Source organism: Chrysemys picta, chromosome 13 (assembly GCF_011386835.1).
Source record: "Chrysemys picta bellii isolate R12L10 chromosome 13, ASM1138683v2, whole genome shotgun sequence".
NCBI lineage: Eukaryota > Metazoa > Chordata > Testudines > Emydidae > Chrysemys > Chrysemys picta.
In genome coordinates, this window is record NC_088803.1 from 3,953,722 (window position 1) to 3,980,831 (window position 27,110).

Genomic DNA, 27,110 nt, shown 5'->3' on the forward strand with positions numbered 1-27,110 from the left:
CTCCCTCTCTATCAATCTCTCTTAAGGGTGCCCACTACCATGTTACCCGAGCGCCTTACAATCTGTACTGATCCTCACAGCACTGCTAGGAGGCTGGTACGTCCGTATCGGGAACTGAGGCAGGGACACACTGTGATCATGTATTTTTCTATCTTAGGTAATTTTATGGCTCCCATCACCGCAGTATCTGAGCCGCACACTCTTATCAATGTATTTCTCCTCACCACATTCCTGTGAGGCGGGGATGGTGTTATTCCCATTTGACAGAGGAGGGAATGAGGACCAGCCAGACTAAGTGACTTGCTCAGGGACGCACAGGGAGTCTGTGGCAGAGAAAGAAACGGAAGCGGACACTGTAACATGGACAGGATTCAGGGCCGGGTCCAGCTTTTTTGCCACCCCAAGCGTGGGGGAAAAAAAGATAAAGCTGCGATCGGCAGCACTTCCGCGGCAGCTCTACCGCGCTGCTTCATCCTTCAGCAGCAATTCTTTGACACTCTATATGCTTTTAAAGTGTGTATTTGTGTTTCAATTTCAATTCAAATTTCCAAACAGTCACTAAATTGGCATGTATCACCTAAAGTCACCCAGTGAATGAGACACCAAGACTGAGAATGGAACCCAGGAGTCCTGACTCCCAGGGCCCTGCACCGATTTGTCTATCATTCTGCTCAGAGGTGAAAGGAAAGACCCTAGAAATATCCATACCTAGACTCACGCTATAGCAACTAGATTATTCTTCCATCCCATGGCTGGGGAATAAACAAGGAGTCTTTTTACCGCTGCCTGTTGTAGATCCTAGAGCCCGACTATGATGAGCTAGGAACAGAGCCCAGGCCTTCTGTTCAGGGGGGGACAAAGTCTGGGTCAATGGCTCAAGGACACATTGACTGAGAGCAAACAGCCAACACCTCACTCTGGCTCTGTGCCTGCACCGTGCTGAGCCGGGTAAATCTCTTCCCTCTCAGCCCATTGATAAATCTCTGTGGGTGAAATTCATCCCAGTGCCCAGAGCCTGAGCCCCTAGTGAGCCCCACCTAACCACAAAGCGCCCTTTTAATAGTTCACAGGCCCGGTCCTGTCATCTTTGCAGGAGCCAGCTTCTCTGTTTTTACCGCATTTCCCCTAACGTCTTCCCTTCTCTGTCCCTGTGGCCCAGATTCAGCCTCATAGAACCAATTCATAACAACATAAATCTTTACAGAGATCCCCCTTTAGACGTGCACTCGGCTGCCTCAGTTACACATCACCTCCAAGCACAAGGCAGAGTTCACCCAGAGGAAATTCTCAGTCCCATGCAGATGTTTAGAGATGAACAATCCAGGTACTCCCCTGCTCTACTCCACGTAGTCCATTGTTAACCTCTGCGAAGCAGATAGGATGTGGTCTGTTCTGATGCTCAGCGCCTCCTACGCTTTCAGAACAGGGGTAATTTTCATCTCCCATTTCTAGAGTCGACTTCAGCTAATACATAAAACAGGGGGAGAAACCCAGTTTGTCCGGTGACCAGAGTCACAACATAAATAACCTGCTGGTGAAACTCCACAGGAACAAGTCACCAACATTTCACAGGCTGAACTTTGTTCCTCTCCACCCAGCCCAGGTACATAGAAAGTCAAGGTCACATTACGAGCTGTTCCCTGGCTTAGAACTAGGGGCTGAACTAGACCAAAAGGTGGCTCACCAGGTATCTCTGCTATAGTGAAGGCCAGGGAGAGTTTCCAAAGCATTAATACAGGTTGGTGCCGAAATCCCGTTCACTTTCCATGGAACCTGGGTACCAACAGTTCTCTGTTAAGCACAACGTTGACTCTCGGATCGAGGGTCAGACAGCGTATTAAGGACACAGTCACACAGCCTTTGCCAGACTCTCTGGAAGTGTCACTCTCATGTCTGAGCTCTGATTTTGGGATTTCAAGTCTGGGTTTATCTGACTCTTACTGACAGCAGGATATGCAGATAGGGTTACTTAGCTCCCTACTTACACCCTGCCCTTCCCCCGACCCTGCAGCTCTCGCACTGAGAAGCCAGAGCCTTTTTGGGCCGGGCAGTGAAAGAGTTAATCCCTGGAGAACCCCCGACCCAGACAGAGAAATGTGACTTTGTCTCCATCTCTTCCTCACTCTCGCAGGGCTCAGGGGCGATTTTCTCCCCCAGAACAGCGAAGGTTCCTGAGATTGCTTCTGGGCCACAATCTCCTGATTCTTAACGTGCCTTGATTTTCAGGTGTCCGGTCCCAGGTGCAGCTAGTGGAGTCCGGAGGGGATGTATAAAAGCCCAGAGACTCTCTCTGCCTCTCCTGCAAAGCCTCCGGGTTCACCTTCAGCAGCCACTGGATGGACTGGGTCCGTCAGGCTCCTGGGAAGGGGCTGGAGTGGGTCTCCGGAATTAGCGGAGGGGGCAGCACGTATTTCCCTGCTTCAGTCCGGGGTCCCTTCACCATCTCCAAAGACACCTCCAGCAACCTGCTGTACTTGCTAACGGCCGGCCTGAGACCCGAGGACACCGCCCGGTATCATTGTGCGAGAGACACAGTGAAAGGAGATCAATTAGTGTTAATACAAAAGCCCAAGCTGCAGAATCTCATTCTCCGGTGCGACGCGTGGGGGCAGCAAATCCACAAACAACACGCCACGGGGCAGGACAATGAGACGGGCACCAGGGTGAATAAGAGCCTGCCATCAGGTTTGAACCCTGTAATTCACTGGCTATGGCCCCCGTAGCTGCACAAAATCCAGATGGGCCGGCGGAGCAGGGATTATTCAGATCCTGTATAAACTCTACTCAGCTCCAACCCGAAATATGGGGCAGGGCTGGGATTTTTTTAAGGGGCATCATGGATTTATTCACCCACCTCAGATCTCAGGTTCACAGCCCAGGATCTCTGCTTTGTAAGGTGGAGCTAAGGAGCCAGCCCGCAATATGTCTCCACAATTTAATGCCGTAACCATAGAGATAAGGGACCCCACACCTCAGCCCTTACTTACCTGAATCAGCCCAGTGCTGGCACAGGGGAGAGTCGCGTGCCTAGGGATTCTGGGATGGGGCGGAATCGCTCAGGGACAGGCCGCTGCGCTGCCCGGGTACTAGCACAGCCCCATTGTTGGTGAAGGGTTAAAGGTCACTGGAGTCAAAGTCTAGAGAGGAGAGGGCTGGAGTTATTATCTGGTGCTGCTGCTCTATGGACTTCCAATTTTCCTTCTGAGTCCCTCTGTTCCCAGCTCATGCACCATAAAAACGGCCAGACTGGGTCAGACCAAAGGTCCATCTAGCCCAGTGTCCTGTCTTCTGACAGTGGTCAATGTCTGGTGCCCCAAAGGGAATGAACAGATCAGGCAATCAAGTGATTCATCCTCTGTCACTCAGTTCCAGCTTCTGGCAAACAGAGGCTACGGACACCTGGCTAATAGCCATTGATGGACCCATCCTCCATGAACTTACCTAGTTATTTTTTGAACCCTGTCATACTTTTGACCTTCACAACATCCTCTGGAAAAGGGTTCCAGAGGCTGACTGTGTGTTGTGGGAAGAAATACTTCCTTTTGTTTGTTTTAAACATGCTACCTATTAATTTAATTTGGTGACCCCTAGTTCTTGTGTTCTGAGGAGTAAATAACACTTCCTTACTTACTTTCTCCACACCAGTCATGAGTTTATAGAGCTCTCTCATATCCCCCTTAGTTGTCTCTTTTCCAAGCTGAAAAGTCCCACTCTTGTTAATCTGTCCTCACATGGAACCTGTTCCATACCCCTAATTTTTGTTGCTTGTTTCTGTTCCTTGGTATGCAATAATGGAATATTACACACACAATAAATAATAGTAAATATAGGCTTTTAAAAAACAACATAACATAAATATAAGGGGATTTCAGGATGGGAGCAGGGAGCGGTCTGTCAATTTTTTTGGTTGTTATTTTCTTTATTATTATCCCCCTTGGGAAATAGGTAACAGGAACCACCTTTCAAATATCAATTCTTGCCTTGTTCATAATGTGGTGAGGTGGAAAGGCAGGAGGAATGTCAGAGCAGGGCTCAATCCTGTCCGTAGGAACCAACCCTGGCAGGAATTCCAACCACTCTGACCACAATGGTGGGAGACGGGAAGATAAAAGGGATACCAGGGTGACACATGTAGAGACAGCCAGCACCAGGCAAGCTTTCTGAACGCCGCTGGGGCAATACTAAAGCTGAGCGCCTACCAAACCCTACAGGGATTCAAATCTCTTCCAGTCCTTATTTCTTTAGTGACTGGTTTTGCTCCTTCTCTTGACTCCGATAGTAAACTCACCCAGGGAAGGAGTTTATGCTTCTTAGAAAGGAGAGGGATATGCAAATACGGGTCTCAGTTTCCTGTTTAAATCCTCTCTCTCTCTGCCCAGGCTGCACCCAGAGAGACATTCCAAAGCTCCTTGTGTCTGTCCAGCTACCGTGCGTCTCTCTAAGAACTTTCCCCCTCAAAGACCAGGGAAAATGGGAAAATTGGCTCCATTTAGTTTTTCTTGCAGCAGCTTTGGAAGGTATTTTCTCTCTGTAAACACATTTCGGAGGCAGAAGGTTTGTTAAAGCTCTTATGATGTCAAAGTGTATCTTTATTTGCAGGTGTCTGGTCGCAGGTGCAGTTGGTGGAGTCCGGAGGGGATGTGAAAAAGCCCGGAGACTCTCTCCGCCTCTCCTGCAAACCCTCCCGGTTCACCTTCAGCAGCTACCAGATGCACTGTGGGTGTCCCTCATTTACAGTGACGGAAGCAAAAGTTATTACTCAGACTCAGTCAAAGGGCAATTCACCATCTCCAGGGACAATTCCAAGAGTAAGTTGTATCTGCAAATGACCGGCCTGAAGCCCGAGGACACTGCCCGCTATTCCTGTGCAAGACAAGGCACAGTGGAACGAGACCTATTGCTGCTAACTCAAAAACCCAGGCTGCAGATTCTCCCGTGTGCCGCGTGAGGGCAGTAGTTCCACAAATCATACAGCCTGTGGCACAGGCAGGACGCTGGCTCAGTTTGTGTGTGTGTGTGTCGGGGTATGGGGGTACTGTTATAGTTCCCTGACAATATCACCCCTTGTAGCACGTAGCCACACTGGGGCCTGCAGTGCAGAGACCATCGGATTCCCCATAAACCCTGCTCAGCTGGGATTCCTGTTATAAGAGCCACTCTCCCCTGGTATAAGCGAACGTTCACTACCCTGGCCATTATCACCTCAGACTCATTGGACAGGGGCTGTCACCTCAGAGAACCGAAATGGGTGATGGGAATGGTCTACAGCCCTTTGGAACCAATGAAACTCTCGCCTCTGATTTCACACGGCTTCGGTTGTTGTGGCCTTAAGAAGGACCTACACGGTGAGAGCAGATCCACAACTGGAATCAATGGTCACAGATCCACTGGATTCAATATAGCAGCTACCCCTATGTATGCCAGCTGACAATCTGAACCTTTTATTCAAACAGTTAAACACTCTAGTAAACACATGGGAGCTATTCGTCCAATGGGATTTGGGTGCCTAACTCCCTTAGGTTCCTTTGAAAATCCGAGTCTTTCATACGATGAGGCGCCATCTATACATTTAGAACTAGATCATCGTCCCCTTCACAGCCGTGTCTTTTATTCTGGAAAGAATTAAAGCCTCTAGGCTCAGAGTGTAAAAGGTTCCATAGCATTTAATAGTCTAGTTAATATTGGATCCCTGCCCCGCCAAAGACTTTATTATCTAGGTAAAAAACAGGAGATAACAGATGGGAGATCACAAGGAACAAAGAGATAATATTAGTCAGCATGATGGGCACTGGTCTCCGCAAACCACCGATCTAACTGTTCTCTCTCTCTCCATCTCCCACCTCTACACAGACTCACAAACACACACAGACATGTGTCCTAGCGCAGCGTGCAGGGAAGGGTGAGCTGGAGTGTGTGTGTGAATCGCCCTTTCACTGAATTTCCGTAGTAGGTGGTTGCTCCACTAATTGCTGATACCCACCGCAGCCCCTGCCCGGGAGCCGCCCTGACAGATCCAATTAATTCAGTGGCTGTCTATGTTGAACCCTGAGGTGGTACAGGTCAGTCTGAAGGAGTCTCCAGGCTTTTTCACATCCCCTCCAGACTCCAGCAGCTGGACTTGTGACAGGACACCTGGGAATAAACGCGTGTTAAAATCATGTCAGTGTGAATTGCCAACCACACACCATTCCGCTGACTCGCTTATCCACACAGGGGAGAAAATACCTTCCAAAGCGGCTGCAACGAAAGCTAAATGGAGCCAAAGACTCATTATCCCTGGTGTGGGAGGGGAAAGGTCTCTGGTGGACTGGCTGGTAACTGCACAGACACAGAGGGCTGCGGATTCTCTCCGGGTGCAGCCCTGCAGAGAGAGATTTAAACAGGAAACGCTCACCGTTATTTGCGTATCCCCCTCCTTATACCAGACAAAGCTCCTTCCCAGGGGATGAGTTGGTGATTCCCTTGTCACTGGGCTAGACGGACCATTGGTCGGACCCAGTCTGGCCGTTCTTCAGTTCTCATGATCTCACGTCTTGGTCTGAGGAGCCAAGAGTAGGAGCGAGACTCGTTACTGGAGAAAAAAGGATGGGAAAAGATTTGAACTTCTCGAGGGTTTAACAGACTCTGGGCCTTGGCTGTTGCCTCGGCAACTTGCTAGATGGCGTATGCTCGGTCTACAGGCCCAGCCCTGACTCCCCTGAAGTGGGCACGACTCTCCTCTTCGCAGTCAGGGAAATGTCTGTAATTGCTGTCCCGGTTTGACAGCACGGAAAGGAACCTGCCCCGCTCTGCCAGGCTTTCTGCGCTCTCACCTCCCCACACTTACAGTGACAGGCAAGAACTGATATTGGAAAGGTGTTTGTTGGTGTCCGGTTCACAGAAAAAAAAAAGCCGAGAGTCCTCGTCTTCCTGCTCCCCCCGCCCCCAGACATCCCCTTCCGTGTTTCTGATATCGTTTTGAAAGCGCAGATTCCATATGTTCACTGCGTGTACAGCGCTCTGTTCCTGCATGGCATGGCTGGGGCGCATCAGTCCGAGAGCAGATCTATCGAAAGGGGAATGAGGGTCCCCAGGCGAGCAGTCAGCAGACAAGGCCACCAGCCCTGCGCTCTCTGACCCTAATGAACCCTGACACCTCCCTTATGGGGCTGTAGCTTCTCTCTGCACGATCCCAATAAGCCCTAACAGACTTCCTCCCGGTACCCTTACTAGCCCACTGTCCTCAGCGCCAACCTTTGGGAGTTTCCTGTAATTAAGAGCAGCTGGTCCCCGGTTACTAAGTTAAATAGCTAGATCTTTACCTCCCCCTCGGACAGCAGCAGAAATTCTGGACTGTGATTGCAGATGTGAGGTGGGTTCCCTTAGCCACGAGGCCCCTTTGAAACTCCCAGACCTGCGCTAGGAGCTGAGTGGTCTCTGCCAGGCCCCCTGACAGGCAGGGGCAAAGGGGGCAATTGCCCAGGGGCCTCTCAGCCCAGCGCGGGCACTCAGGTCAGTGGGGACAGTCACGTGACTAAGGGTCCTAAGATGGGGTCATTGGAACTGCTCAGAGAGAGACTGAGGCACTGGGAGAAGCAGACGTGGATTGGAGAGAGATGGGGGCAGGAAAGACACAGAACACGATTCCCACTGAATAAGATAGAGCCTAATCCTTCTGTATCGGGGGGTAGCCGTGTAAGTCTGTATCCACAAAAACAACCAGGAGTCTGGTGACACATTAAAGACTAACAGATTTATTCGGGCTAAGCTTTTGTGGGCAAAAAATCCAATCTCTTCAGATACAGATACACCGACAGGGAGAGGGGGGTACCCCGGAGATAGAGTCTGGCCCTTCTCTCAGCCACACACAACTCTAGGAAATAATTGGAGTCTCTTATAAGAAGGGAGATATGCAAATAGCGGTGAGAGTTTCCTGTTTAAAGCTGTCTCTCTCACTTCCACGGCTGCACCCGGACAGACAATCTGCAGCCTCTGTCTCTGGGCAGTCACCAGACAACCCTCCTGAAAACTCTCCTCTCCAAACAAAGGGACAATGAGACTTTGGTTGTATCTCGTTCTCATTGCAGCAGCGTTTGAAGGTATTTTCTCCCTTCCCGTGTGTTGGATAGTCAGGGGATTGTTATTCTGTTTCCCTACATACTCATGTTCCCCTTCATTCATCTTTATCCCCAGGTGTCCGGTCCCAGGTGCAGCTGGTGGAGTCTGGAGGGGATGTGAAAAAGCCCGGAGACTCTCTCCGCCTCTCCTGCAAAGCCTCCGGGTTCACCTTCAGCAGCTACTGGATGCACTGGGTCCGTCAGGCTCCCGGGAAGGGACTGGAGTGGATCGCCCGGATTCACGGTTCTAGCATATACTACAGTGACTCAGTAAAAGGGCGATTCACCATCTCCAGGGATGATTCCAAGAGTGAGCTGTACCTGCAAATGACCGGCCTGAAGCCCGAGGACACCGCCCGGTATTACTGTGCGAGAGACACAGTGAGGGGAATCCCGATACTGCTAATACAAAAACTCAAACTGCAGAATCTTCTTTCTGCCATACGCCGCGTGGGGGCAGCACTTCCACAAACCATCCAGCCCTGGGCACAGGAACGGGATCTACAACCAGAGCGAAAAAACCCTCTCGTCAGGTTTGAGATCTCTGTATTCATATACGATCACGTGTCCATAAAAACTGCAACAACTTAACTATCACATGCTTACACTGGCGCTCATCAGACACTGAAGTAAAACTGCAGACTGCACAAGAGAAATATTTGGGGGACCAATTGTTCAGTGTGAGAATCAGAACTTGGGCTTCCAAAGCTGCCTAAAAGTGATGACTGTGCAAATGCTTTTGTTGTTTGTTGGGGGATGGGTAGAATTGCTCTCAAATCCCTGTGAAAAACAATAAGATGCCAGTGTTGATCTAACACACACTTCAAAGGGTACATCAGGCTCCAAACACCTCTAGACTCAACAGAAAAACAGATTTTCCCCCCGATTCTTCCCTTTTCACTTCTCTCTAAGGGCCTGACCCACAGTCCCCTAACGCCAGAGGTGGGTCTTTCCATTCCCTTCACCAGACGGTAGCTCAGCCCTTACACCTGGATGGATGGGAGGGGATTCAAGGGAGCTCTTGGTGAACCTGTATGGTCAGATGGCCCCGCACTCGCTGGGCGCTGCCCAGACACAGAGTTCGCACCAGTCCGACTCCCTCCCTTAGAGCCACTGGCCAAATAACTCCAAGCATTCAGGGAAAGGGTTTGTGTCTCCTATAAGTGGGGGATATGCAAATAGGGGTGAGAGTTTCCTGTTTAAATCTGTCCCTCTCTGCCCAGGCTGCAGCCAGAGACAATCCGCAGCCCTCTGGTGTCTATGCAGTTACCAGCCAAACCCACCTGATAAGTTTCCCCTCCAAAACCAGGAAAAATGAGACTTTGTCTCCATTTCGTTCTCATTGTAGCAGCTCTGGAAGGTATGTTCTCCCCTGAGTGCCCTGAAGAATATTGAGTTGCTGAATATAACATCAATATGCTTTAAAGTGCCTTTATTTACAGGTGGCCGGCCCCAGCTCCAGCTGGTGGGGTCTGGAGGGGGAGTGAAAAAGTCATCTTTGGAGACTACTGGATAAGCTGGGTCTGTCAGGTTCCTGGCAAGGGCCTGGAGTGGATCTAAATAAATATGTGGAGATATACCTATCTCCTAGAACTGGAAGGGACCCTGAAAAGTCATTGAGTCCAGCCCCCTGCCTTCACTAGCAGGACCAAGTACTGATTTTTGCCCCCGATCCCTCGTGACCCCCTCAAGGATTGAACTCACAATGGGTTTAGCAGGCCAATGCTCAAACCACTGAGCTATCCCTCCCCCCAGCCTTGTATAAGCTACTGGGCCGGCAGTACTGTACATTACGCCAGCTCGATCCAAGGCCGATTCACCATCTCCAGGGACAATCCCAACAACCTGCTGTATCTGCAAATGAGCGACCTGGAACTCCAGGACACTGCCCTGTATTACTGTGTGTGACGAAGTGGGACTGTTCTTAATGTTTTCCTCAGTTTCCCCTATGCAGTTCTTAAGTATGCTCAGCCTGTTGCCGGTCTGGGGTTCCAGCCACTGGCTCTTGCCAGCCGGGGTCTCTGCTCCTGGCTCTGCTCAGCCCACTACCGGCCTGGGGTTCCCTTCACCCAGGCTGGGTTCCCTTCCGGCCTGGGGTTCCCTTCACCCAGGCCGGGCTCCCTTCTGGCCTGGGGTTCCCTTCACCCAGGCCGGCAGCGGGCTGAGCGGGGCCGGCGGCCGGGACCTCGGCGTGCCATTAAAAATCGGCTCGCGTGCCATCTTTGGCACACGTGCCGTAGGTTGCCGACCCCTGTCCTACAAAGTCCTTCACTTGTGGTGTGAGGAGAGTCTGAGATATTTAAGTGCCTATAGAGGCAGATAGAAGCCTGGAAACGGAGTTTTAAAGGTATTTAGGTGTCTAAAGAGGGAGATAGGTGCCTTTGTAAACTCCATTAGAAACCTACGTGAGTTAGCTGCCTAATTGCCATTGCCATTAAAAAAAAGTAAGAGAAATTAAATATTCGGAAGTAGAGAATCATCTTTGCAGCGTGTTGATCTAGACTTGTTCATTTGGTCAGAGGGGACGAGGCATTGCACAGCTTTTTCTCACACACCACTGCCTACCTTTAGACCACCTTTACCACAACTTTGGCTAATAAGTTTTTCTGTCCCATCTTGACTGCATGCTTCCTTTGCACAAAGCAGCTTTCCCCCTGTGCCAGCGATTCAATTGCACTGTTTAAAACCACAAAGTCTTCTTATGCCAAGTAACTCCCTCCCCCTTAGATATGCTGTACGCTAGGTCTGAAAGTATGAGAAGTGGGATTCTAGACTCTTTCCAAAGAGAGAAGGAGGAGGATCCGTGCCCCAGGGAACACACAATGTAGAACTAGACAGACAAGCTAACAAACAGAGGGTGGGTAGAGGAAAGATTTGCAACCAGCATGGAGTTGTATTAACAAATGTTATAGAAATACGGTAACAGCATTATAGTGAGATTGGGTTCAATTTCACCACTTCATACTTCCTCTTGAAACATTAACCTGGTAGGTTCAGGGTAATGTTGCTGGGACTGCAATTAAGGATTTGTGTTACACTGTTGGAGGAAGACAGAAGATCCCTGTGAGGTAGCAGTGTGAGATATCAGACTTGACTACCCTTATCCGGATTGAAACAATTGTTTTCTTTGTGGAATCTTATGCATTAGGTGAATTGTCTTTGTATAATAGAGATCTGCCTACCAGACTACAAGTGCATTAGCAGTGCAAACCATGCTATGCTGCCAGAAACAAAGGGATTCTTCTGATAGAAGAAGAAGAAGATGGAAAGTTGACCAGCGAAGCATTTCAGAGCGAGGTTTGCTGCACTTCCAAGGAAGCATTCACCCACATGGGCAGCTCCAAGTAACAGCTCATTTCTCTGGACTACAATTCTGAGAAGTGTTGAATCCCCTCGGAGCTACAGGGACAGTTTATGTAAAGAGGTTTAGCACGGTGACTGGGATATACACACACACACAGTGATACAGACACCATAGAGTCCTGCACAAAAACCTTGAACATAACAAGCACATTTTTTCTCAGGCAAACGTCTAGCCCTTGGTGTTTTTTGCCATTTTCAGAGGAAGTTACATGAAAAGACAGAAAAAAGGGCCAGGAAATGTTTGTCAATGTTTTTGAAAAAAAAAATCTTAATTATGATTGACTCTTTTAAATCCCTTGTTTTTCATTTTTTTGTGAAGGAAAAGGGAGAGATTATGCATATGTTATTGCGTTGGTTTAATGATAATATTTTAAATTGTTCTTTTACCTTTGCACATTTCTTTATATGCTGTCGAGTGCACATGCATAATTATCTATACAGCGTTTTATCCTCATTAGTTAAATTAAAGAAGGAAAACATCCATAACTATTTTTATTATTTTCAGAACGGAGGGTCACCTTACTACATGGTCCCACATATGGCATGTTGCTGTTCTTTGGGACCCCTAATCAATCCTCCTCAACCCACTGGCAGATCTTGGCTTTGAGGAACGGAATTTGTTTCTGAAAGCAGGAAATGTTGGGAGTCAAGCATCAAAATTCTTCTGTAAGGCCCTGATCCTACAGAAACTGAGCACGTGTTTCAGTTTACACATTGGAACAGACCCACTGAAATGTTAATAGGGCTATCCAGCGGGACAGATCCTCAGCTGGTGTAAATCTTCATATTGGCTTCAAAGGTGCCAGGACCCTTTACACCAACTGAGAATCTGCCTCAGGGTGGAGGAAGTTGAGCATGTTTGTAAGTCTTTGCAGGACCAAGGATTCCATATTTTAATTATAAAGGCTTGAAGAGACAACAAAAATCATGCCTCTTTGAGCTAATTTTCTTGTTCTGCAGCTAAAATATAAATCACCTTTTGCATGGAAAAGGTTTTTGGTTTAGCACAAGATTACAGCAGAAACTGGAGAAGAATAATTAATCTAACCCAGACTCAGACTAAAATAAATACACCCTAGCAGTTGTTTCAATTTTCTCTAGAGAGGTTCTTGCACAGCTGTATAGCACTGTGGACTCCGAGGCTGTCTTTAAAGGGACCAAAGTCTCTCTAATACCAAGTAAGTGACTTAACCTTAATGCTCAGGAAAGAGTGTTTGAAAACTTTAAATTTAAGAAAAAGTAATTTAGTAAAGATTTTTGAAGGCATATCGAAGGTGAGATTAAAAATAACCCTGTGACTATGCAGGGATTCTTATTGTCTGTGCTGGTAGTGGTGGTTTTGAGCAATGCACACTTCGGATCCAGAGACAATAGGTCCTTCTTGAAATGTGTGTGTATAAATTCCCAGCTTCTGTCCGACTTTCAGTGACAGTTTGACATTCCTTCTTTCTAGCAGAGAGAAATTACATGAAAAATATAGTTAAAATAGTCATGTGGTGTTCTGCAATTTTAATTCATTTTTCCACTGCAATCTTCTAAAAATATTCTATTGAAAGGTTTCAACATTCATATTAAGTTCATACAAAAACTTGTTGCTAAAGTAGTTTTATAATTGCAGAAACAAACTTTCAAAAGTTAGCAAATGCCAGAATTAAGGTTATTTGGGCAAAATTAACTCTTTCTCCTTATGCTACAACTTCTAATGAAATGATCACATGCTATTTTCCCCGACAACTCCCATTTTTAAGTTCCTATTATTATTATTACTAAATTCCTGGCTTCAAATGAGACTTAAGGAGCTCAGTCTATTCAGTTTATCAAAGTCTAGATTAAAAGAGGACTATATCATGTACTTATCAAATAGGTACTCTCTAGGTACCCACATACGGCAAAGATCATTGCTTTTAAGGCAAGAAGGGACCATTATGATAATCATTTAATTAAATTTCAACCACAATATTAACTTTCCAGGAGATCAAACACCTTCCAAGCCCTCCATCTCCATTATGGAGTCAGAAAATGAGAGCATTGCTGCTTGCCTGGCGAAAGATTTCTACCCTAAAGAGCTGAAGATATTCATGAATTCTAACAGTGAAATTATATATGAAGCAACAGACCCGATCCTCACATCTAGTGGGAAATACAGTGCTGTCAAGATTGTCGAGTTCTCTTCAACTGAACTAGTGTCTTGCTACGTTCAACATAACGGCAAAATTATTAAGAAAAACCAAACAGCTGAGAAGCCGCCAGGTATGTTTTCAGGGTTTAAAGCTCAATAAGATAATACACCTCTGCAGGGCCGGCTTTAGCAAGAGCGGGGCCTGATTCCTGGGGGCGGGGCTTGCTGCAATCGGCCTAAAGCCGGCCCTGCACCTCTGAGATTAATTCAGTTTTTATTTATCATATGGGATCACAGTGGAAGTTGGAATGGATTAGTTCATTTATCTAGTGCAGTATTCTGTCTCCAGCTGTTTCAAAGGAAATTGCAAGAAATCCTACATAAAATGTTTATTTAAGAAAATGTTTTGTGCCACTATTCAAGGACTCATATACTTCCAAAAAGGGCAGACTCTCTTTGACTTCACAGCACTATGGACCAGGCTAGAACTGTGCCCAGGGTGAATTTCCATGCTCTTGAATTTCAGATAGTTCAGTGGGATTATTAGATATCTGTATAAATCATTTATTTTGGGTGCGGTTTGCTGTCTTTCTTTTAGATTTCACATCTCCTGCTCCAACGATCATTGTGCCCGAGCCGTGCAACATTTCAACCCCCAGCCTCGAAGGTTAGTACCCAAATGAGTGATTAACAGACCTACACTGCTGTGTGGAAGGGGAAACTGAGGCACTTTGCCTCATGGGATTGGTGGCTAAATGCCAAGACACCTTCATTTGAACAGATACTGCTATCTGCATTCTGTTAGTAATACAACACCCCGACATGTTTTCAGGCACCTGGGGACCAGGAACTGCGGACCTTGCAAGAACACCTATGAATGACATCCTAGAGTTTAAAGGTACTGGCAGGGGGTGTGACCAGAGACAAACAGGGATTTAACATGTACTGCCTCCACCATGGACAGTGTCCAAGATTCTGGCAGTAAGTTCAGGAGGAGGATGTGACGTTGCATTCCATATGTTTTACTGTGACGGGTTCAGTCAGAGAGATCGCCTTGGAACTGTAACCTGATGTGCTGAGATTACCTCTGAGCCCATTTTCCACTGCCAGCCTGGGACTCCAGAACCCTGCCTTGTTGAGCCAGACATGTTATCCTGCTGTAACACAGACCCAGGGGCTGGGCCATGGCCCCAAAGCTGCAGACTTTAACTAAAAACAGCTCAGCAGGTCACCTATCTCCAGCACCTGGACACCCAGTTCCCAATGGGATCCAAACCCCAAATGAATCTGTTTCACTCTGTATAAAGCTTATACAGGGTAAACTCATAAATTATTCGCCTCTATAACATGGAGGGAGAGAGAGAGATGCACAGCTGTTTTCTTCCCCCAGGTATTAATCACTTACTCTGGGTTTATTAATAAACAAAAATGATTTTATTAAGTATAAAAAATAGGATTTAAGTGGTTTCAAGTAATAACAGCCAGAACAAAGTAAGTCACAAAGCAAAATAAAACAAAATATGCAAGTCTAAGCCTAATACATTAAGAAACTGATTACAGGTAATATCTCACCCTCAAAGATATTCCAATAAGCTTCTTTCACAGACTAGACTCCTTCCTAGTCTGGGCCCAATCCTTTCCCCGGTACAGTTCTTGTTACATCCAGCAGACATCTCAGGTGGTAAGCAGGGGTTTTCTCATAACCGGCATCCCCCTTTGTCCTGGTCCACCCACTTTTATATCTTTGGCACATGGCGGAAATCTTTTGTCTGTGCTTGTACACACCTCTGCCTCATCAATGGAAAAGTACAAGGATTAAGATGGATTCCAGCATCATGTGACATGGTCACGTCACTGTAAGACTGCTAGTCTCCATTCTTCCTGGGTTGGCCCACACATACACTGGAAGGTTTGCAGATAAATAAACCATTTACAACCAATTGTCCTAGTGAATTGGAGCCATCAAGATTCTAAACCACCGTTAAGGGCCCACACTTTACATAATTACAATAGGACCTCAGAGCTATACTTCTTATTTCTAGCTTCAGATACAAGAAAGATCCATGCACACAAATAGGAGGAATATATTCTGTAGGTTATAACCTTCGTTATGATAACTTGCAAAAGACCTTTTGAATAAAGCATTTTCCAGTTACATCAGATTCACACTCCTAAGCCTATTTCCATCAAACATATGGAGTGCAACGTCCCAGCGGTTTACTGTCTTTCTTTTAGATTTCACATCTCCTGCTCCAACAATCCTCGTGTCCGAGCCGTGCAACATTTCAACCCCCAGCCTCGAAGGTGAGTACCCAAACGAGTGATTATGTTGCTGCAAGACTTTATGGCCAACAGGCAACTTGTGAGATGGGGCTGGGGGGGGAGGGGGGGAGCTATTGACTTCAAGGTCAGCTGAGAATCTGGCCCTTGCTGTGTCTGGTAATTGAACGGTAAAGAACGTAGGACCAGGTTGTCCAACCTTTACTGGTGTTGGCGAGCAGCTGGTCACACAAGTGGACCCATTGCTGTGAATGGGGAGAGGTGCTGAGCAATGGTGAGCAGGGGTCCTGCAGTCTGGCTCCGAGAGTCCTGCTCCCATTGACGGCAACAGCCCCGGACTGAGAAACAAACATCTCCCCTGTGGTCTATTGCTACCATACGTTGTTAACTCCTTCCACATGGGCCCATTGCCCACTGACATCAATGACAATTCATCACATTCTTCTTCTCCTTCTCTAAGCATTTCGCATTGCAGAAGAGAGCTGCACCTTGCCAGCTCCACTTCCTTACTCCTGCTCTCTAGCACAGAGAGAGGCTTGGAAGGATTCGATTTTTTTATCAGTAAATGTTGATAAACATCAGTTCACCTCACACACAGAAACCAACAACAGAACTATTTCTACTGATAGCAACTGAAATGTACAAAGTAAGGGAAGCACCATAAGAAAAATGCTGCATGAGAATGTATTAGAGTTTGACTTACGGGTATTTACTTGGTATATTTTGACATATAATATTGACAATCTGTGTTTTAATGGTTATAAAGCTTTAATTTATTGAATCTCAAAATATACTGTCATTGAATAATTATTGTCTGACCCCCAGTCATTTCATAAAATTGTGAAAAATATAAATAAATAGAAATAGAAAAAAAGCCATTGATGTTATCGGTCTAAATTATTTAAAATTATTAAATTATTTTAAAATATTAAAAAAATATTAAATTTTTGAATTAAAAATTGTATTCTGACAAGTCTCTCTCTCTCTCTCTCTCTCTCTCTCTCTCTGTGTGTATATATATATATATAATTAATGGTTATATTTGGCTTTGTGCAAATATGAATTTTCATGGGCAAACTACACCATTGTTTCATATTTTATAGATCCGAATGAGGAGAAAAACGCAAAGACACTATCCGCTGCCCTGCTGGGTTTGGAAATTGTGCTTGCAAAGAGCGTCGTCTTCAATGTGCTCATGATTGCAAGATTAGTCTTTGAGGTACGTGATACTTTGCGGTGCAGACCGGGCTCTGGCATTTTTATCACAATGTCGGCTAATAGCGCCTAGGGCAGGTTTTTTAACATACTAGTAACAATGTAGATGGAGCCTAAGTCCTGCCTACACTGGCAGGAAGAGAAGAGGTAGGAGGAGAAGAATTGTTTTGTGGTTAGGGGCTTGGGCTCCGTTCCCGGCTTTACCATGTTCTGTGCAGGAGCGCCACCAGCTTTTTTGCCGCCCTAGGCAGCGGAAGGTCCCGCCCCCGAAATGCCGCCCCCGACAGAGGCGGCGGAAGATCCTGCCACCGCGGTCGCTGCCCCCCAAATGTTAGCGCCACAGGCAACTGCCTAGGTCGCCTAATGGGTGTGCCGGCCCTGGTTCTGTGTCGGCTTGAGCAACTCCCACAGGTTCTCTAGAATGTTCTGCCTTTAGTCTCTCTCTGTCTTGGGTGTCCATCTGTAGAGTGGGAATAACATCATTCCCCTACCTCACAGAGGGCTTGGGAGGAGAAATACATAAAAGTTCAAAGCCATAACTATTGGAGGCTGTATAAGTACAGTAGGTTGACAGCATGCACACAGTTGTACCATTAGTCAGGAATGGTGGTTTGCAGGGTTGTAGTAGCCGTGTTGGTTTCAGTATATTAGAGAGACCAGGTGGATGAGGTAAAATCTTTTGTTGGACCAACTTCTGCTGGTGAAAGAGACAAGCTTTCAAGCTACACAGAGCTCTTCTTCAGGTCTCTTTCTCCAACAGAAGTTGGTCCAATAGAAGATATTACCTCACCCACCTTGTCTCTATGAAATAATAGGACATTTCTCAGAATGGTTGTGTAATCAGAGATCTCCTGTCTCTCGTGTGGAAGTTTATATTTATTAGTATTGCACTAGTGCCTAGTATAGGGCCAACTGAGGTGAGGGATCCATTATTCTGGGCACTGCTCAGACACAGGATGAGAGACGGTCCCTGCCTATTGCTGACAACTGAAATAAAGAAAACAGAGAAAAGGATCAATATACCCACTTTTCCCAGGGTCCTGGTGGATTCTCCATCACTGAAAATTTTTAAACCAAGATTGCAAGCTTTTCTAGAAGATCTACTCTAGGAATTATTGTGGGGCCGTTTTCTGGCCTGTGTGACACGGGTCAGACTAGAGGATCACAATGCTCCCTTCTGGCCTTGGAATCTGTGAATCTCTTGTTCTGTAATTGATTCACATGTGAAACTCTCACAGATGTCACTATAACTTCAGCACCTCTATGATTAATATGCAATTGGGATTTGCCATGTGGAAAAGACCAGATAGTTTTGCTGTAATAAAATAAATGAACATAATAATTAATAACAATGTCATTGTTGTTGTTCTAGGTTCGCAAGAAGGAGCGAGGAAGGACCTGAGAACTAAAGCAAAATTTCTGTCATCTTTGTTTATATTAATTATATCCACTGCTTTTGATACTGACAATTAGTCTGCATTTATTGTTGCTATGAATAGATTTTTAACAAGCTAATTTTGCTTAAAGAATTGTAAAGTTACAATAGTGACTTCAGCATTAAGACGGGAGGAGAGTTTCTATTTTAAAGTTTATTTTGTATTCCCTCAAAACTTTCCCTGCCCCTTGGAAAAAAATCCTATCTTTAGTGCAAACCTCCCATGTTTCTTAGGCTAGAATAGGATGTTTGCCAACTAAATTATACTGATTGTGCAAGAATTTTTGAAAGAGTAGACTTTGAAAGATGATGGGCTTTTAAAAATCTCATCTATTTTTTTGAATTCATGTATTTTCCTTGCCTATTTTTATATGATAGCAATGTTTTGTGTGTTGGTGCATGTTGCTTACACAATAAAAACATGTTGCACAATAAGAGTTGTTTCTTTTAACAATATTGAATGATTTGAACCTATCAATGGCAGAGAGGCTTTTCTCTCCAGAGGTGCTAGCTCCCATCCAGCCCCATGTTGTGGGAGAGACTGGTTCGGGGGGGCAGGGAATGGAATATGGGCCTTTCCTCTCTAGGGGCGCCAGCTGTCATCTCGCCCCAAGGCAGGGAGATTGGCTGGCTCCGGGGGTGGGGAATGAAATACAAGACCTTTCCCAGCTCAGGGTGTTGGTTCTGATTTCATCTCAGGTCAGAGAGATTGGCTGGGATGAGTGAATAGGCTACAGGGCCTTTCTCTTTTAGGACATACCAGTCTGGCTGCACACTGCAGGGACTAGACGTGGGGCAAAGGTGGGAGTGAGGGAATGGGATTTGGAGACTATTTCAAAAAATGAATATAAAGAAATGTGTTAGTTTTTCCTTCTGCTCCATGAATAAAATGATGCTTCTGCTCTCTAAACCAGCGTCCATGAAACTCAGAGTGTTATGCAAATTGTGTCACTAACGGAAGGAAATTAATAAAATAAAAAGGTTCATGGATATTAGAAAAAAAAACTGGGTGCAGCAAAGTTGGGACTGAAGGTGGGCAAATAATTGAGTTTTTGGTTCAGTGCTTTTACCAAAAATAATAAAAAGTTTAATTTTGCATTGAGTGGAAATGACAGCTTTTCTCACCAAAATGAAAACATTTAATTTTGGGTTGAATACAACGATTTGTTTGACCTGATAGAAAACATTTCAGTTCAGTTTCACTTTTTACCTTTTAAAAATAGTTAAATCTACCTAGCACCATTCTGAAACAAAAAGTCAAAATGTTTTGTTTCAAAAATGCCAAAAAATGTTTCCCCCCCGTTATTTTGGCTGAAACTATTTGCTGAATTTGACCCATATTCATGAACAAATTTGCTTGACTCAAAACTGTGTATTTTGGAGAATAAACTAGCTACAAAACCGAAAGCCCAACCCTCACCCCGCTCTAGGCAGGTGTGAAGTGCCTTAGCACAAAGGAGCTGGAGAAGCTTGCCAAGAGCCAAAGAGTTTCAGAAGCACGCTGGGGATTTAGGAGTGCAAATCCCATCGACTCGGAATAGAAACTGTGCTTCTAAATCCAAGAAGCATTTTTTTTTAAAATCCCACCCTCTTCCTGGTTCTAGTCAGGGCTTTTCTGCCCAGACAAATGAGGCCCTCTACTCCCGAAAGAGTTTTCAGTCCAGGAAGACGGAGTAAGAAATCCAGAATGAGAATGCCTTTATTTATCATGTCTATTATGGTCCTACCGAGAGATCGGTGCCTGATGGTGCTGGGCACTGAACATACCCAGTGAGTAACTGAGATCCGGGTCCCATTGTGTTGGGAGCTGCACAGACAGTCAGAGACAGCCCCTGCCCTGAAGAGCTTATAGTCTAAGTAGACAAGGGAGGTGGAATTGGCTAACAACACAAACCAAAGTGGGCAGAGTTTTGGTGCACACCTGTTATTAGATCTGTGCTTAGTACATTCCACCAAAGAGCTAAGCAGCATGAAAACCAGTCTCTGAAACTCAGCTCACTCTGGGCTGGAGTTCATTTCCTGCTTAGCACAGACTAGTCCCCTGATCCTGCAGCTCTCGGAGACACAACCACAGCCCCGCGGGTCCGTGCACTTACCAGCCAACCCCCTGGGACCTCTCCCCAGAATCAGAAAGATGAAACACTGGCTCAGCTTCGCATCCATTCTATTCGCTTTCAAAGGTAATTTAATTGCTAAAGACGTTGGCAGTTCTTTTATTTATGAATCTTAATGTCTGTTTTTTCCATCCAGGAGTCCAGTCAAACTATGAATTTGTGGCATCCGGTGCAGAAATTAAAATGCTCGTGGACTCTTTCTGGATCTCCTGCAAAACCTCTGGATTCCACTTTGGTGGCACCTGGTTGTCCTGGGTCAGACACGCACCTGGGAAGGGACTGCAGTGGGTTGCCACAATTAGCAAAGACGGGGATGCAATATATTACTCTGAGTCTGTGAAAGGGCGATTCACCATCTCCAGAGACAATGACTGGAACGTGTTGTATTTGCATATGACTGAGCTGAGACGTGAAGACGCTGCTGAGTATTACTGCGCGTGGGACACGGTGTGCAGGAGGCAGTGGGAGCTCAGACAAGAACCGTGACTTGTGGTTGGGGGAGCAGGTTTCTGCTGAGGAAGCCAAAGGCCTGAATGCTAGAAAACCCTGATAGAAACAGGCGGAGTCTATCCACTCTGTGTTAACAATAGTACAGGGTTACCTGCTTCCATCCACTTTCTTTCTCTGGAACTGAATACCAAGAAACTTTTCCTTTCCCCCTGGCACCAGCTCTTTCCTGTCCCCTTGAGGCGCCCCAGTTCCCCCACACCCCTACCCCACAACCCCAAGGAACACCAAAATCCAAGCATCTCACCAGGGTTTGTTAGGACTCCCACCAAAGGCACTTATCTGTGCTTTATGATGGGGCAAAAGGAGATCTTGCAAGGTGTGTGTGTGGGTGGGGGTGTCTCCATTTTCCAACATGGGCTGGGTGTGTGATCAAAGAGAATATAAATTGTTTTATGTTTTTCTTGAACAGGGCACAAGGATTGGGTGTTTCTGACATGCTGGCTGTGCCCTGTGCATTCATGCATCCGTCTATCTATCTAGGTTGTATGCAGTGTTATTGGAGCCCTGTCTGTCCCCAGATATTAGGGAGACAAGGTCGGTGAGGCAACATCTTTTATTGGACCAACTTCTGTTGGTGAGCAAGACAAGTTTTTGAGCTAACAGAGCTGAGGACGAGCTCGGTGTAGCTTGAAAGTTTGTCTTTCTCACCAACAGAAATTGGTCTATTAAAAGATATGACCTCACCTACCTTGTTTATCTATCTATCTGGTGGTATTAGAATATAAAATAATATATACTAGTACTTGTGTTTTGTGCTGTTAATAAAAACCATATAGGACCAGACTGCAATATCCTTACTCAGGTTGAATAGTTCCATTGTAGGAATGTGGCTACTTTGGGGATAAAGTATTACCAACTGTAAAAAGATCACCGCGTTACCCATAGGAAGAGACCGTCCTTGTCCCAAGCAGCTTACATCTTGAACAGACCAAAAAGAAAAAGAAAAGAAAAGAAAAAAGGAATGGGACCAGGATTCAGCGTAGTCAGCCCATGGGAAAATGAGCCCAGCTGCTGTTAATTCCATGAATATTATTATTTCCCCCCCCCCTTCAGTCAAGCCCCACAAGTCATGGAATATAAAATGCAGGGGATTCTGGGCTGGAGTTCATCTCACTTTTATAAAACAAAACATGTGCAAAATACAGAACTGAATTTCTTGTTTAAAGCCCATGATTTGCCTGACTCTACAGCTCTTGGAGAGAAAATCAAGACCAGGAGTAGTCAATAGGTGGGCTGCAAGCGAAATGCGGACTGCCGGATACTTCTGAATGGACTTGAAATCTTTTTATTTACTTATTAATTATTATTATTTTCTCTGGAGTCTGGACCTTGACTGGACCTGGACCAAGAAATCTGGACCCTGACAAAAAATAATTGATTACTGTTGTCCCACAAACTTATACAGGATCGTTTCAGGGGTCAAGGCAAAGATGCCACATTTATTAATCTGTAACTATTAACAAATACCTCAATGCTTATACACATACAGTCACACACACACACACACACACCAAAATGTTCTGCAGCTGCTGGATAGTTACCAGTCCTGAGTGTAGTTTGAGTTCGCAGCTTGGGATCGTAGCTCGTGACAGCTAACTGGCCAGGAGAGCTGAGCACGAGGGGGAGCCGGGTCTCTGTCGGGCGCGCACCGATGCTCCTTGATGTTGATAGCAGAACGTTACCCAAAGTCTCTCATCTCACCCTTCCTTTTTTATAGGAGTTTTTGGATTCAAAGTCTCTAGGTCTCGCTGTGTCACGCCGCCTCTGGGTTTGACTTGATCACCCGTCAATTGCAGGCGTGACTGTCAGCCTGGGACCTGGCTTTGATCTTCCTTCTGTTGTTTCTTTTTAAGGTGGATGCTTCTTGCTTGAGTTAGGGCTGTTGTCTAGTTCTTCAGCCGTTGGTATTTAAACTTTATCTCATCAGGACGGGCTGGTGCTGGAGGTTGATTCTATCACCCATACATCCCTCATTCACACATCTTAACTAGACTAATAAGGTTACAGCAGGGTTTGCAAAAATGAAGGTTGCAGCAAACCCTTACAAAATGGAGTAAGCATTTTTAAAATGGGGTTTGAATTACAATATGGCACAGAAGTTACAATGTAGGCAACATGGCAAGTGTAATGAAAGTTACAATGTAGTAACAGGAGTTACAATGGTACAGTGGATAACTTAAAAACAATTTCATTCACATTGGTTCTACATTGTCCCCCTTTTGACCCTTCAATCCAGGGGTATTGAATGGGTCACACTTTATGCAATTGTTTTAAGGCTATATATTGGGAAACAATGTGAGCTTGTGGTTTTAGCTTAAAGTACAGCCTTTTCATCCAGCAACACATACCACACATTATGATTAACATTAAGCTTATCAGAATAAAGAAAACAACAATTGGATGTAGCATAATTGTTACAGTTGAAGACCAGGATGGGGACCATCCCTTTAAAATATCATACCAATGGTGCGTCATGATTTGCTCTGCTTGTGCAGATACTCTTAATATTTCAGATCCCTGATGTAAAATAGCCAAACTGCGTGTTTGAACCTGGGTCCGTGTGGCTTCAGTCAGTTGGCTAATTTGTCTATTTTCCTGTATTAGTTTGTACAGACTTGTCCAATTGACTCCCAAAGTGAAGTTAAAGTTTAAAATATTACTGGTATCCAGCGTGTTAGTTCCTTTATCCTCATGAGTTGGGAAGTAATAGGTTAGGGTGGGAGTTTTTAACATAGTGATATTACACATACACTGTTTTACAGGCGGTTCTGAGATGTATTTGTCTTGCCATACAAGCCTCTCTAATCCAATGGCACAGGCACAACTTTTTCTATCAAAATACACTTTTGTGGTACCGTTATTTAGTTCATCCCAGTAACAAGTTGCCAAGCTTTTATGTTGTAAGGAGCAGGGCTCTTCTAATTTTGGTAAGGTGGGACATACCCATTGTTGTGCAGTCCACTTGGAACACAAGCGATGGTCTATGATTTCCCCTTGTTTATTTAAATACGTTCCCACCAATCGAGGAGCCCAAAGATGTCTGCCCTGAAGAACTGGGAGGGCTATGAAGGGCCACAGAGTAACTTTATATTTGTGTGGTTGGACCCGTATTACTTGTATAGTGATGTGCCCCATGAGGGTTGATGTATACACGTTTGATTCCAGGGCCTTGTACCATCCAGAAACATAAGGGAGGAAAAGGTTATTTTTATGTTTTGTCAGCAGAGGAGTTAAGACTGTCATATCTTTAGCTCGTACCCAGTCCATTTCCCTTTCTGTCAGCATAATAGCTAATATTTGTTGTTCAGAACACCACAATGCTAATGCTGTTTTGTTCGTTATGTCCCTCATGGTGGCATATTGAGCCCAGAACGCCTGATTAACATGTTTCCAAGTATGCCATTGCAAGTTCATTGTGTCTACCCCAGTTTGCACCAATTCAGCAATCTGGTGCTCTTGTCCCTGGGCAATAGTACGATGCAATGTTTCCACCACACTGGCCTTATTTTTCAGTGCTTCTAGATCTACCGAATTTAGAATTCCGGTCCCTGCTCCTATACCTCCTAACAAGGTATCTGTTATCCCTCGTCGCTGACGAGGGAGGGGATGTTCTGGTTGTAAGGATTTGAACCATGCTTCAAAGAGGGGGGAGCTATAGTGTGCACATTCTGGCCGACTTAGAGTTAAATTATTTCTGGTCCAGTTTATTGAAAGGTGTAGGGTTACAATTAATGGCGCTACTTGTGCCTCTATGGGAGGCTGCATCTTAAGCAAATGAGGGCAGGGTATTTGTATGGGTTGTGGACCATTTAAAAACAGTACTGTTGTACTTCCTACTAATTTGGTTTCATTTACCCATACTGTTATTGTCCGGGTCTCTAGGGGTCCTGGTTTAAAGGGTGGGAATGTATGGTATCCAGGGAGGACGGGGTGACAATGATGATTGTGGTCCACTATAGGCTGGGTAGGTGAGCTAACCTCAAATATACAATCATGGTCATAAGGTGTGATATTTACCCAGACATGTAATGTAAGTAGTTCAAAGGGTCCATGTAATGTATGGTTAGATATTGGTACAATTTGGATCTGGTTTCCAGCGGTAAAATTGAACCACTGGATCCCCCAATGCGCATTGGATATCCCCAAAGTGAATAATTGTGTCAGAAATCCCCAAAATAGTAACATTTTTGCTTCCAGCGGAGTTCTCCTGTAAACGCTTGCGCAGTTTGTGAGGGGGAAATAAAATTGTTGATTAGTTTATAATACCAGTCTTCCAGTTGGAGGCAATCAGCTGAAGCCCTCTAGATTCCTTATAAGGGATTCGATGCCAGTGATACCTACAAAGGGATGAAGCACATACTATTAAGAAAACAGTTTTATCTGGGATACATGGACCCATTTGAGTTTACCATCTTTCTCAATGCGATATACCAGAGGACTGAGACGGTCAATTATGGAATATGGACCCACCCATTTAGATTCTAAGGTGTGATCCTTCTTACCCAATTTTAAGTACATTACTTGATCTCCAACTTCCCATAAAGAGGGTTCATTGGTTCTTTGTTTTTGCATTTTTTCATTCATATGTTCAATAGCCTGATTGATTCTGTACTGCAATGTGGTTTTATCCTCTTGTAATTGTTTTAGCCATTGGAAATAATCATTCTGGTTGGCTGTAGGATGATCCTCTGGGTGTACAGTAAAATGTTCAGGATCAATCATTAACTTCATTGGTTGCCCAAAAAGAATTTGGTATGGCTGGATCTTAGTTCTCAGCCTGTCACTACTGCGAATGGCAGCTAAGATCAGAGGTAGTTTCTCAGGCCAGTCCTTACCAGTATGGTTTACTACTTTTCGCAGCGCCTCTTTAATTGTGCGATTCATCCTTTCCACCTGGCCAGAGGACTGGGGTCGGTATGGAATGTGGAATTTTTGGGTGATCCCTAGGGCTTGTAACATCATTGTGAAAATTTGTCCCACAAATGCACTTCCATTATCTGAGTCTATGACCTCAGGGGTTCCATATCTGCACACCACTTCAGTGAAGAGCTTTTTAGCTGCAGTTCTAGCACTGTTATCCCTAGTGGGGAATGCTTCCACCCACCCTGAAAATGAATCTATAATAACCAGCAAATATTGGAATCCTTCTTTACTTCTAGGCAACTTATCAATAAAATCCATCTGTATTCTGTGCCATGGTCCCAACCGTCTCTGGTGCATCATTGGTTGCCAGTGTGGGGGACGGGCTTTGTCCTTTGCACAGCGCACACAATTTTGCACCCACGTTTTTACATCATCCTCCACCCCTTCCCAGTCTGCTACCTGCCTTAGCCTCCTTAAGGTCCCTTCTGTCCCCCCATGCATGAACTGATGTGCCACGCTGATTAGCTCCTGCCGTTCCGTCTTTCCCGGAGTCCGGCTGCAATAATTATCCACATCGCTAGATGGCAGCAGAGTGTCAGACATGCGCTCTCTAGCGCGGTTCTGACTCCTAGTTACAACCGCCACGTTCTGCTGCCGGGCGAGAGCATCGGCTCGGCTGTTCCACGTGGCTTCAGCGCTGAGCTCTCTGCTGTGCGCTTTAACGTGTCGGATTTTTAACTGATTGGGATTCCTTGTCACCCAAGCATGGATCCATTTCCATTTGTCTAGGTACGCTATCTCCTTCCCATCTGCTCCCTGCCAATTATTCCATTGCCAGTCAAACATCCAATACTGTATGCCTTTCACGCAGAAATCACTGTCTGCATAGATATAGATCGGTCTGGGAGAGGTTTCATATAACTTTAACACTTGATATATGGCATGGAGCTCCGCATGTTGTGCTGAGCCATGATTCAAATACCCTTGGATCACTTCCTCCTCTAAGTTTATAGCAGCATACTTAATATACCGTTTCCCTTTAATTACTACCGAGCTGCCATCAGTAAACCAGATATGCTTTTCCTGGTGAGAGCAGTTGGAGGGGATTTCTAATT

The 27,110-nt window shown here is 45.5% G+C and overlaps 2 gene segments (V, D, J or C); both read left to right on the forward strand.

Moving 5' to 3' along the window:
• The window catches only part of LOC122173242 (Ig mu chain C region secreted form-like), a 1,717,225-nt gene that overhangs the window by 559,804 nt on the left and 1,130,311 nt on the right, over nucleotides 1-27,110 (forward strand).
• LOC135975402 (T cell receptor delta constant-like) lies at nucleotides 12,057-15,907 on the forward strand. The segment is given in 4 exon segments: nucleotides 12,057-12,637; nucleotides 13,431-13,709; nucleotides 14,177-14,245; nucleotides 15,814-15,907. Coding segments are annotated over 3 exon segments (402 nt in total).